An 11,809-nucleotide genomic window follows, 5' to 3' on the forward strand; every position below is an offset into this window, starting at 1 on the left:
TAGCAGTCCATCTACTTAAGAGAACAGTCCCGAGTGCCTCAGGCAGAGAAGATGCATTCAGCTGAAGCGAGAACATTTTAGGACTTGATTGCAGCTATCTGACAAGAGTAGTTTACTTGAACAGTCCCTTTTAGTCACATGTTCTTAAAAACAGTGACATCTGGTAGCTGCTCATTTTTGAAGTGTAGTCAGGAGGCAGTTAGGCTAATCAGTAAGGCTTCTTGTTTATTTACAAACAGGCAGAAGGACAGGGTGAGTTTCTAATTGCATCTCCACTTGCCACTCACCGTTTATGAATCACAGCCCAGGATGTGCTTTGAGGGAACTAGTGATAGGCCCAGTTAATTCCTCTCCCCTCTGGTTTCTCGAAGGATGGCCTGGTGGGAGTCCAACAATTACCAGTCCTTCTGCCTGCCTTCCGAGGAGAGCGAACCAGAGGACGGCGAAGATGAGAGCTCTGCCCAACTGGAATATGAGGACCCAGACTCAACCTCCATCAGATATGTAAGCGGTGACGTCACCCACCCCCAGGCTGGGGCGGAGGATGCTGTCATTGTGCACTGCGTAGGTAGGTAGACATGGTGGGGCCTCAATCCTTAAGGTGTCACGAACTGGGGAAGACAAGGCAGAGCCCTGTCTTAGGGGAGATTAATGGGCTTAGGGCAGCCTTGTGTGGTCAAAAAGAGTGTGAACTTTAGAACCAGGAGACTAGGGTGCTCAACCAGGTAAAGAAGAAAGGTAAGAGTCAAATCCAACTTCTTCAGGCCTCAATTCTCTTATATGTGTAATGGGATAATATCTGCTTTGTTCCCTGCACAAACTTTTTAAGAGAGTACACAGAGGCTACATCTATAAGCCAAATAAATGGTTTGAGAAAAAACAAAACTCCAAACATAGTCTCCCTCATGACCTTTGCACTTTTTTCCCCCAGGCAAGTTCCTCTTCCTAGAATGCTCTTTCCCCACTTAGCAACATCAAGCATTGTCCAGATGTCTACATCTCAAAGAGAGGTCTCCCCTGACTTCCCACACCCCATACTCACCCCTGTTTTTCTCTGTTTACTTTCTTACCTTATTTTACTTGATGACACATCACCACGTGACATATTATGTATGTATTTGCTTGTTTGTTTCATTGAGTGAACAAACAATGAAACAAGCAGATATATACATAATATATCACGTGGTGTTTCATTGAACTGGGCTTCCCTGATGGCCCAGACTGTAAAGAATCTGCCTGGAATGCGGGAGACTTGGGTTCAATCCCTGGGTCAGGAAGATCCCCTGGAGTAGGAAATGGCCACCTATTCTAGTATTCTTGCCTGAAGAATTCCATGGACAGAGGATTCTGATAGGCTACAGTCCAAGAGACTGCAAAGAGTTGGACACGACTAAGTGACTAACACTTCCGTTTTCACACTTTCATGGGAGCAGAGATTTCCCCCCTCCCCCCACTGGTGTAACCCTAGAGCATAAAAGAGTTCTTGACGTGTAATACTGACAAATATTTATAGTATGATCGAATGAATGACTGAATACAGAGTATTAACCAGCTGTATTAGTACCAGCTTGAATAAGTCATTTAACCTTTCCCCTTTCTTACCTATGAAATGGGAGTTGTAAGCTGTTGTATTATCAATGCTTCAACTCTTTCTGGTTTTACATCTACTCTACATCCTTCCTTAGCTATCTTCCAGGAATTACAGAAGGACTACAGAGCTTCTGCTCTTTGAGAACACTGATTCTTTTGATGCTTTTCTGTTATGATGGCCAGGTATATTCCAGAAAACCTAAACATACTTGACAAGTCCAGTGTGTAATATGCTTGGAGGTTAGATAGTTGTTTCTGCCCTTTGAAAAATCAAGTATACTTGGCATACCATTTTTTTTTTAATTGTGGACTGGATTTTGCCTCCTATAGAAGAAAATCTTCTCTTTCTCCTATCAGATGACTCTGGCCGCTGGGGCAGAGGTGGTTTATTCACAGCTCTGGAAACAAGATCTGCTGAGCCAAGAAAAAGATATGAGTTGGCTGGAAAAATGAAAGGTAAGGAGCAAAGCAGAGAGAAGGGTTAAGGATGGAATAAGAGGGAGAGGACATTAGGTGTGTTAAAAAACACTAGATGAGGAGTCAGAAGAGCTAGTTGGAGTCTGAATTCTGCCATTAGTTAAAGCTAGTTGATACGTGACTTTAAGGCAATCCCTTCCCCCTCCCTGTACCTGCCTTCTCATTTGTAATTTGAAAATAATACTTTTTCCATCTACCTCCTGGGACTATAATGAGGATAATGAATGTGTAAGTATTTTGATAAATGTCAATCCCTGCATGCATGTTGAAGTATTGTCTTGAAGTTCATTTCATTGTTTACCCAGTTCACTCTATCTTCTTGAGGGAATTTCTCCTGGAAATGTCAGACACCTGTGGGAGAGAAATCAGACATACCATTGAAGGGCTAACAGGAGCTGGGTGCTGAGAGGAAGGAGGTTGTATTATGAAGTTAGCACAGACTAGGGTGTAACACTCCCCGGAGACGGAAGCAGAGCTGTCTGGGGAAACTTGAAGGCTGAATGGTGTTCCCTCGGCAGAGAGAAGGGGCCGGGCACCTCGTTTTATGTGTGGCAATCACAAAGTGGCAAGAGGAGTAAAATGATTATTGTGATTATTTCCTGTGGAATTAAGAGGTTAAAGGATCTTGTCCAATAGAGAAGAGCTCTTCAGATTTCTTGGAGATTGGTTTTTCTGCTCACTTCTCTAACGTAGAAAGGGATGCAAGGACTTAGAGTGAATAGTCTTTCTACTAAAACACATTACAGGGTTTAATATGTGTTGCCATGATTAACCCAATCTAGATACTGACTGGGCAGTTTGAAAAGGAGAGAATTCAGGGGAGGCTGGAGCTAGAGATACAGACTGAGGAGTCTCCATTTGGATCCTTGTTTAAAACCCTGAAGGAGAGAGGATGGAGAAATGGGAGGGCAGAGAACACACCTCCATTTAGGAGAAGGAAGAAGGAATTGTCAGAAAAATAAGAGAACCTTGACAGTGTAGTGCTTTGGGGTACAAGGGAGGAGAAGTGTCAAGAAGTGGTCTGCAGTGTCAGACACTGAAGTGAGGATGAGCACTGGGAAAAGCCCACTAGATTTGCCCCCCAAGGGCAGTCACATCACCCTGGAGCATTTTGAAGAAAGTGTGAAAAGTAAAACCTGGTGGCACAGAGTAAGGTGTAAATGGTCAGTAAGGAATCAGAGATGGGAGTGTGCATTCTTTTCTGAAGGAGAACTGGAATAGTGTAGAGCAGGGTAGATGAAATGTGGGCTTGAAGGAAGTCGTGAAAGTTATCTTGGGCCTGGAAGGATGGGTTGAGATTAAATAGGTGGAGAGAAAGGGTAGGAGAGTCCATAACCATATCTCATTCTTCTTGGTATCTCCTGTAACCCCACCAGTCCCAGTATGGGGTATTGAATGACCCAGGTAGTTACAGTGAATGTTTTAGGGGAATGGTGTGTAGGCCGGACAGAGTGGAGTAGAAAGTTTAGGCTGAGGAATAAAGTTAGGTTTTAAAGAAGAGAGGTTTGGGCCACATTATAGAAGACTGCACATGACTAATGACTTGTCCAGGGAGATGGCATTCTAAGGCAGGACCTTATCCAATGTCTAGACATGGGAGATTTGGGTAGAAGAATGACATAGCAGAGCAAATACTGGGTTAGCCAAAAAGTTTGTTCAGGTTTTTCTATACCATCATATGGAAAAACCTGAACAAACTTTTTGGCCAGCCCAGTATTTTAGAATGACTTAAAAAGATTGGGGTATGCAGGATGGATTGAGAGGACAAAAGGTTCAAACTGAAATATTCGAGGCCTAGAATTAAAACATTTCTCTAGAGAATTTGATTTGGATGAGATAGGAAAATATACAAATACAAATATGTATAGTAGAATACAGTATTTGAATAATTTAAAACAAACATCAGACTCTTCTAAAGGAATTTTAAGTTCATAGTGACCCACCCCCTCCCAGCCCAGATACTTCTGGGTTTTTCATTCACTCTCCAGTGCCTGCAGGAATACTTCATAGGCAGTGTTTGAGGAGCATTGAAGTAGAAAAGCATAAAAATTCAAGAGTGAAGGGGGTGACATGGTACCGAAAGACATTCCTCTTTTTAATCCCTCTTTTTTACCCCATGGATTAGACATCCCCACCTGAACAAAAGTGCCTTGGTGGGTCTTTTAGAAGACCCAAGAGGAGTCTCACCCACCACTGTAACTGGTAAGACAGAGATAAATCTCCATACAGGCAAGAACCAGCAGAGTGTGAAACTGCCTAGACCCCTCTCACTGCAGTAGGGCAAAAAACAGGTGAGTGTTGCCCTTGCAGGTACTCACACATGGAACTTGCCTAAGTCCATCCTTCCTGAAGGGAGATCTGGCACATCATTGGAGAAAAGAGAAAAATATAAGTTTGTTTGCAGCATAGGTGGTAAGGGAAACTTTCCCAACCCCAACCCTGGCCCACCAAGGAAAACACTGCAAAGGGCTGATTTTTCTGGCAGCTACCATCACAAGGTGGAATGCAGCTGGAAAAACCTATTTCTCTCTGCCAGCATCTGGAGTACTAAGGTGGTAGCTCCCCATCCTGGGCGGAGGAAGGGTATTGGGAAAGAGGCAGATATGAATTTCAAATGGTGTCAAAGGCATGTGAAGGATATTGGGAAAGAGGCAGATACGAATTTCAAATGGTGTCAAAGGCATGTGCTCAGTAGAAAGTTCATGCACAAGTAACTGAAAATTTCCCTGCAGGTGTGTGGTAGTCCCAACACACTAAGTGTTAAACCCACACTTTCCCTCGGCTCTGCTGCCGGCTCCCTGGTGTATCCATGAAAGTGAACTCTGGTAGACCAGGATCCTACTCAAAACAGGTCATGTTGGCAGGCAAGGAAGAAACCACAGACTTGAGCTATAGCTCCACCTTCTGGGAAAAAAGGTACCCAGCCAGCCTGATGAATTGTAAAAGTCAGAGAATACACAAAAGCTTAAAAATTTGGCCACAAGACAGAGCAAGAAGAGTGGAGCACAAACATACAGGAAAAACTGAGATAATACCAATACTATATAATGTAATACCCTGTCTGCTGCTGAAGGTAATGAGCACTGAGTTAAGGAGATATCTGCTACTTCAAATGCAAAAGCACCAGTGCATAAGTACCAGGAATATGAAATCAGGAAATATGGCATCACAGAAAGAAGATGACAGTTCTCCAGCAGCCATGCTCAAAGGCACAGAATATTGTGATCTAACTGACAAAGAATTCAGAATAGCAGTTATGAAGAAACTCAGTGAATTACAAAAAGACTCGGAAAGGCAACTCAATAAAATCAGGAATAAAATATGTTAACATAGTGACTTCTTTTCAAAGAGATTGAAATTTTAAAAACCCAAACAAATTGTAGAGCCGAAGAAGTCAGTGGATGAGATGAAGAATGCAGTAGAGAACAAGGTAGGCTTCTCAGGTAGTGCAGTGGTAAAGAATCCACCTGCTGGTGCAGAAGATGCAAGAGACGTGGGTTCAGTCCCTGGGTTGGGAAGATTCTCTGGAGTAGGAAACGGCAATCCATTCTAGTATTCTTGCCTGGAAAATCCCATGGACAGAGGAGCCTGGTGGGCTAAAGTCCATGGGGTCACAAAGAGTCGGACATGACTGAGCATGCATGCGTAGCAGGGGAAACCATGTGGAAGAAAGAATAAGTGACTTGTGAGAGATAGGAATTTTGAAATAACAAATTTAAAGAGTGAAGTAAGCCTGTGTAAGCTATGAGACTGAATCAAAAAAACACAAATCAGAATAATTAGGCTTCTAGAAGGAGAAGGGGAAAACGAGTTTAAGAAATAGTAGCTGAGAACTTTCCCAACCTGGGGAAAGACAAAACATACATGTTCATGAAGCTAATAGGTCACCCTGCTATTGCAATGCTAAAAGACCTTCTTCAAGACTTTGAATGATAAAAAATCTTAAAGGAAGCTAGGGAAAAAAAGAATATAATGTACAAAGGAACCCGTATTTGATTATCAGCAGATTTCTTAGTAGAAACAGGTCCTGAGAGTAGAATAACATATTTGAAGTGTTGAAAGATCAAAATTGCCAACCAAGAATACTTTATACAGCAAAGTTATCTTTCAGCTATGAAGGAGAAATAAAGGCTTTCCCAGCAAACAAAAGCTGAGGGAGTTCACCACCACTAGACTTGCCTTGCAAGAAATGCTGAAAGGAGTTCTTCAAGCCAAAATGAAAAGGCACTAATCACTGATACGAGCACATGTCAAAGTATACAACACACTAGTAAAATATGTACAGTAAGGTTTAGAAAACCAACTTGGTATTAAGATGGTGTGTGAACCACTCAACTATAATATAAAGCTTAAAGGAAAACAGTAAAAGTAACTACAGCTACTATAAATTACTAATGAATACACAACATACAAAGAGGTAAATTGTGACATGTGAAATATAAAAGGGAGGAGTGAAAGGGTGGAGCTTTCATAGGCAATTGGATATAAGTTGCTGTCCTCCTAAAATACACTGTTCTATCTATAAAATGTTTCATGTAAAGCCCCATAGTAACCACAAAGTAAAAACCTAGATCAGATCCACAAAAGACAAAAGGGAACCAGAGCATACCACCGTAGAAAAGAATCAGTTTACAAAGGTAAGCAGAAACAGAGGGAAAAAGAAACGGGAATTACAAAACAACTGGAATGCACACAGTGGGATTAGTAAGTCCTTATATATAATTACTTTAAATGTAAATTGATTGAATTCATCAGTCAAAAGGCACAGAGTGTCTAGATGGATAAAAAACAAGACCCAATTATATATCTCAAAGTGAACGGATGGAAAAACATATTCCATGCAAGTAGAAACCAAAAGAAAGCAGAAGTAGTTATATTTGTATTACACAAAATAGACTCGAAGCCAAAAATGGTAATAAGACAAAGAAGGTTACTATATAATGATAAAGGGATCAATTCATCAAGAAGTTGTAACAAGTGTAAATATATGTGCACCCAACATTGGTGCACCTAAATATATTAAGCAAATATTACTACATATGAGGGGAGAAGTAGACAATACAATAATAATAGGGGACTTCAGTACCCCACTGTCAGCAATACATAAATCATCCAGACAGAAAACGAACAAGGAAATGATGGCTTGAACCAAACAGCAGACCAAAGGGACCTAACAAGTATCTATAGGACATTCTATCCAACAACAGCAGAATATAAATTCTTCTAAATACACATGGAACATTTTCAAGAATAGATCATACGATAGGGCAAAAAACAGGTCTTAGCAAAATAAGGTAATTGAAATCATACTAAGTTATCTTTTCTGCTCACAATGGTGTGAAACTAGAAATAAAATGAGGAAAACTGGAAAATCTGTAAGATGTGGAAACCAAATAGTATACTCCTGAACAGTGGGTCAAAGAATAAACCGAAAGGGAAAGCAAAGAATATCTCAAAAAAAAATATGGAAACACAACATCCCAAAACCTATGGGGCCCTGCAAAAACAGTTCTAAGAGGGAGGCTTACAGCAATAAATGCCAGTATTAAGAAATTAGAAAGATCATAGCCCTCAAGAAGATAGAAAAGAGGAACAAATTAAGCCCAAAGCCAGCAGAAGGAAGGAAATCAAGTTCAGAGGAGAAATAAATGAAGTAGAGACAGAAAAAACAATAGAAAAGATTAATGGAACTAAGAGGTTTTCAAAAAGATAGACAAAATTGATAAATCTTTAGTGAGAATAAAAAAGAGAAGACCCAAATAAAACCAGAAAAGAAATTATAACTGACCCTACAGAAATACATAGAATCATAAGAGATTATTATGGATAATTGTACACCAACAAACTAGATAACCTGGAAGAAGTGGATAAGTTTATAGAATCTGCAAACTGTCAAGACTGAGCCAGTAAGAACTAGAGAATCTGAACAGACCAGTGATGAGCAAAGAGATTGACTCAGTAATTAAAAACTTCCCAACACAGGAAACTTTAGGACCAGATGGTTTCACTGGCAGATTCTACCAAACATTTCAAGAAGAATTAACGCCAGTCCTTCTCAAACTCTTCCAAAAAATTGAAGAGGTGGGAACTTTTCCAAACTCATTCTATGAGGCCAGTTTCACCCTGGTATCAAAGCCAGATGACACTACAAGAAAACAAAACTATAGACCAATATCTTTGATAACTTCAATGCAAAAATTCTCAACAAAATATTAGCAGACCTAATTCAGTTACTTATTAATAGGATTACACACATGACCAAGTAGGAATTATCCCAGGGATGTAGGGATAGTTCAACATACACAAATCAATAAATGTTATGTATCACATTAATAGAATGAAAGATAAAAATGATCCTCTCAATAGATGTAGAGACAGGATCTGACAGTACAATTTCGTGATGACATACCCTCTGCAGATTGGTAATGGAAGGAACATACCTCAGTATGTTTTTTGTTTCGTTGTTCAGTTGCTAAGTCATGTCTTGGGGCCCACCAGGCTCCTCTTCCATGAGATTCTCCAGGCAAGAATACTGGAGTGGGTTGCCATTTCCTTCTCTAGGGGATCTTCCTGACCCAGGGATCAAACCCCAGTCTCCTGTGCATCTTCTGCATTGCAGGCAGATTCTTTTACCACTGAGCCAAAAGCTATATACAACAAGCCCACAGCATGCATTATATTCCACATAACTGAAAACTTTTCCTCTAATATCAGGAACAAGACAGGGCACCACTGTTACCTATACCTGAGTAGCTTTGGAAAAGGCACAGCATAGGGACAATTCAGAGTAGCCCTTCCTCAGGGGTCTCATTCTGTAGTGAACTTTATGTTCTTTCTGTTGCTTCGTCTTGTTTTACCTCAGATTTGAGTTTGGGAGGTGTCCTTTTATTTCCTATTGATGATAAAGAGTCAAGAAACGAAGGACAAGATTTGGTAAGTGAAAAAACCACATCAATTTATTGGAGCTAAACTTTGACTCCCATCACCTCCTCCGGAAACTGCCCCTGCTCCCACTCAGTAAATGGATTATTCCTCCTAGTTGGCCTTGATTGTGGCCCAGCACCGAGATCGTGCCAATGTCCTGTCTGGCATTAAGATGGCAGCCCTAGAAGAGGCCCTAAAGAAGATATTTTTAGCAGCAAAGAAAAGGAAAGGTAAGTCCTTCCACTTGCTCAGGAATAGATGAATTTCTGTTTCCAAGCGTAGGATGTGATTTTTAAAGGGACGTGAGAAATGCCAAGATCCCATTCAGTATATGTGGTGAAGGGAAGCCCCAGTATGAAAGGCCACACAAGTAACACTCTCCTCACCTTGTATTCTCAAAGTCCTTTTCCTTTCTTGATCACTTCTGTACCTTTGTCTCTGGACCACCTGCATTCTCTGGGTATTTGTATCATGATTTTACAGACGAGGAAGCAGAGGACCAGAGATGAGGTAAACTGGTCACATGCTGTTGAGAAACGCTTTTTATCCTGTCCCCTCTCGGAGAGTCACAGTCTGCATTAGCAGACAATTCTCTGCCAAAAGACCTGAGTTTAATTTTATTTCCAAACCCAGCATGTCTTAGAGTTTGTCAAACTGATGGACTTGTTAAAGAATCTTTGCTTTTTAAATTACATCTCAATCATCAATCATATTCTATTCCCATTGTACCTACTTATTACCATAGCCTGTATGTAGGTCCTCATGTTCTATAGAATTAGTTTTCCCATGTTACAGTCACTCCTCATATAATAATCATATGCTTTGAGTGGCACTCACCAAGATTATATACATTTTGTTCATTGGAAACAACAAAGTGACTCAGAATACATTATCATCTATGTATATCTTATACACATTACTCAATTTGATGAATGAAGACATCGTGAACTTTTTTTTTTAACAGCAAGTGTCCATCTTCCACGCATTGGACATGCCACGAAAGGTTTTAACTGGTATGGTACTGAGCGACTTATTCGGAAACACTTGGCCTCAAGAGGCATCCCAACTTACATGTATCCTTTTATTATCCTAATGGTGTACACTTTCAGCTCAGAAGGGGACAGTGTCTTGCATTTTTCTGGTGTCATTTTTTAATCCAAGGCCAGGTCCTCTTCTGCCATGTTTTTCACTCTACCCCCACTTCAATAAGAAAAAACTAAGAAGCATTTTCTTACTGTGTATATATCCAAGGAGATAAACACTCCCCAGCATTTGTACATGCCAACAGCTAAAAGATACATGAAGAGGGGAATTAATTGAACAATTGCCATTTGCTCTCATGTTGAATCTGTTTCACATCACTTTTCTGGAGATCCTTCAGGCCCATAGATCAAGGCCTAGTTCTAAGAACTTCACTCTGTTCACTAAAATAAGCAAACAAGTGACGTATTTTATTTCTGAGCCAATTCAGTGTATTCTTAAGCAGTATGAAATTCATTTTGACCATGAGGACATAATCTAGTTTTGCTAGACTAGTATTTTCTTCCAGTGATCTGCTTGCTGTAAGTTAGCATTGTTTGAACCACAATACTGAGTCCAGAATTATTAGAAGAAGCTGAATTTACCAAGTGCTATAATTATACAAAAACTTCCTCCTTTTACTTAGATAATTACTGAAATTAATTCACTTGGTGGGGATTTATTTAAATCACTATAAAAACTTAGCAGAGAAGTTTTATACATTTGCACAATTCAGACAGTATCAGAAGAGTTTTAGTATATCATCATAATTCTACAGTAATAAGTACTAACAATATTGAAAAGATTTATTACATGGTAAAAGGAAATTAAGGCGTATGCCTCTGGAGTGATTATTTCAGTAATTACTAAAGAACTAGTAGTTTTAGTAGAGTCGATTTTAAAGTGATGAAAAATATTCCTTGACCGCCCTATTCAGCTACTATTTTCCTAGAAGCAAGGCTGCCATCCTTCATCTACAGGCCTCATCTTCATCCTCAGGACAGCTAGTATCCTAACAATCAGCTCAGCATCAGATCCAGCCTTCAGCAACCAGCTGAAAAAGCTGGAAAAAAAAAGCTAGTTGGTCAAAGCCACTGTAATAGAGTATTCAAGGAATCAGGATCTGGTGGGCCTCTGAGAGGCTCTGTTTTCTGAATTCTAATTTTGTTCTCCTGAATGTGTTATACTGATGTGTAATACCTGTAATACAGCTATGCAAAAGTTATTTGGGAAAATCCTTTGGCAGTTTGCCAGTGCCCCAGTATGCATAGCTATTTGTATAATAATAAATACATTTTCTCTCTCTAAAGGTTTCTTAGCTTGCTTTCCCCTCAATCTAGTTTTCTTCCTCTCAGACTGATTTCTTTATGGTGAGAAAGGTAAGTGCATTAAGGAGAAAGGAAGGGAAATAGAACAGGTTGGTTCTGGCGGAAGGAAATGCCTTCAGTCAGTTCATGCCTTGGAAAGACAGGTCTATAGGGGAAAGACTGAGAAGAGAGATTGCTGATCCAGACAACCAGAGTCCCTCCTGCCTTCTGTTTATACAGTTCAACATTCAGATCCAGAGGAACACAAGTGGCTTCATAGAAGCCAAGGATCACCTTTCCCCCTTCCATTAAATTCAGTTCAGCTTCAATAAATGAAGGGACTGTGGGGACTTCCCTAGTGGTCCACTGGGTAAGTCCCTGTGCTCCCAATGCAGAGGGCCCGGGTTCAATCCCTGTCAGAGAACCAGGTCCCACATGCCACAACTAAGAGTTTGTATGCCACAACGAAGATGGAAGATCCCATGTGCTGC

General features: G+C 40.4%; 1 protein-coding gene across 5 annotated transcripts in view; it reads left to right on the forward strand.

Moving 5' to 3' along the window:
• The window catches only part of CHD1L (chromodomain helicase DNA binding protein 1 like), a 65,587-nt gene extending 54,267 nt beyond the window's left edge, over positions 1-11,320 (forward strand). For 4 of the 5 annotated variants that reach the window (XM_086392217.1, XM_086392213.1, XM_086392215.1 and 1 more), the window contains 6 exons: positions 372-568; positions 1,948-2,046; positions 8,930-9,000; positions 9,107-9,221; positions 9,956-10,064; positions 10,949-11,320. In XM_086392217.1, the coding sequence (XP_086248343.1) occupies positions 372-568; positions 1,948-2,046; positions 8,930-9,000; positions 9,107-9,221; positions 9,956-10,064; positions 10,949-11,027 (670 nt within the window). In that variant the 3' untranslated portion in view covers positions 11,028-11,320. Of the gene's footprint in view, positions 1-371; positions 569-1,947; positions 2,047-4,192; positions 4,359-8,929; positions 9,001-9,106; positions 9,222-9,955; positions 10,065-10,948 lie in introns of all 5 variants that reach the window. The other variant, XR_015160867.1, reaches the window with a different exon arrangement.
• The last annotated feature ends 489 nt before the right edge of the window (positions 11,321-11,809 follow it).

This window comes from Bos grunniens, chromosome 3 (genome assembly GCF_055505025.1).
Source record: "Bos grunniens cultivar Pamir isolate PY7600 chromosome 3, Bosgru_T2T1.0, whole genome shotgun sequence".
In the NCBI taxonomy this organism is placed as follows: Eukaryota; Metazoa; Chordata; class Mammalia; order Artiodactyla; family Bovidae; genus Bos; species Bos grunniens.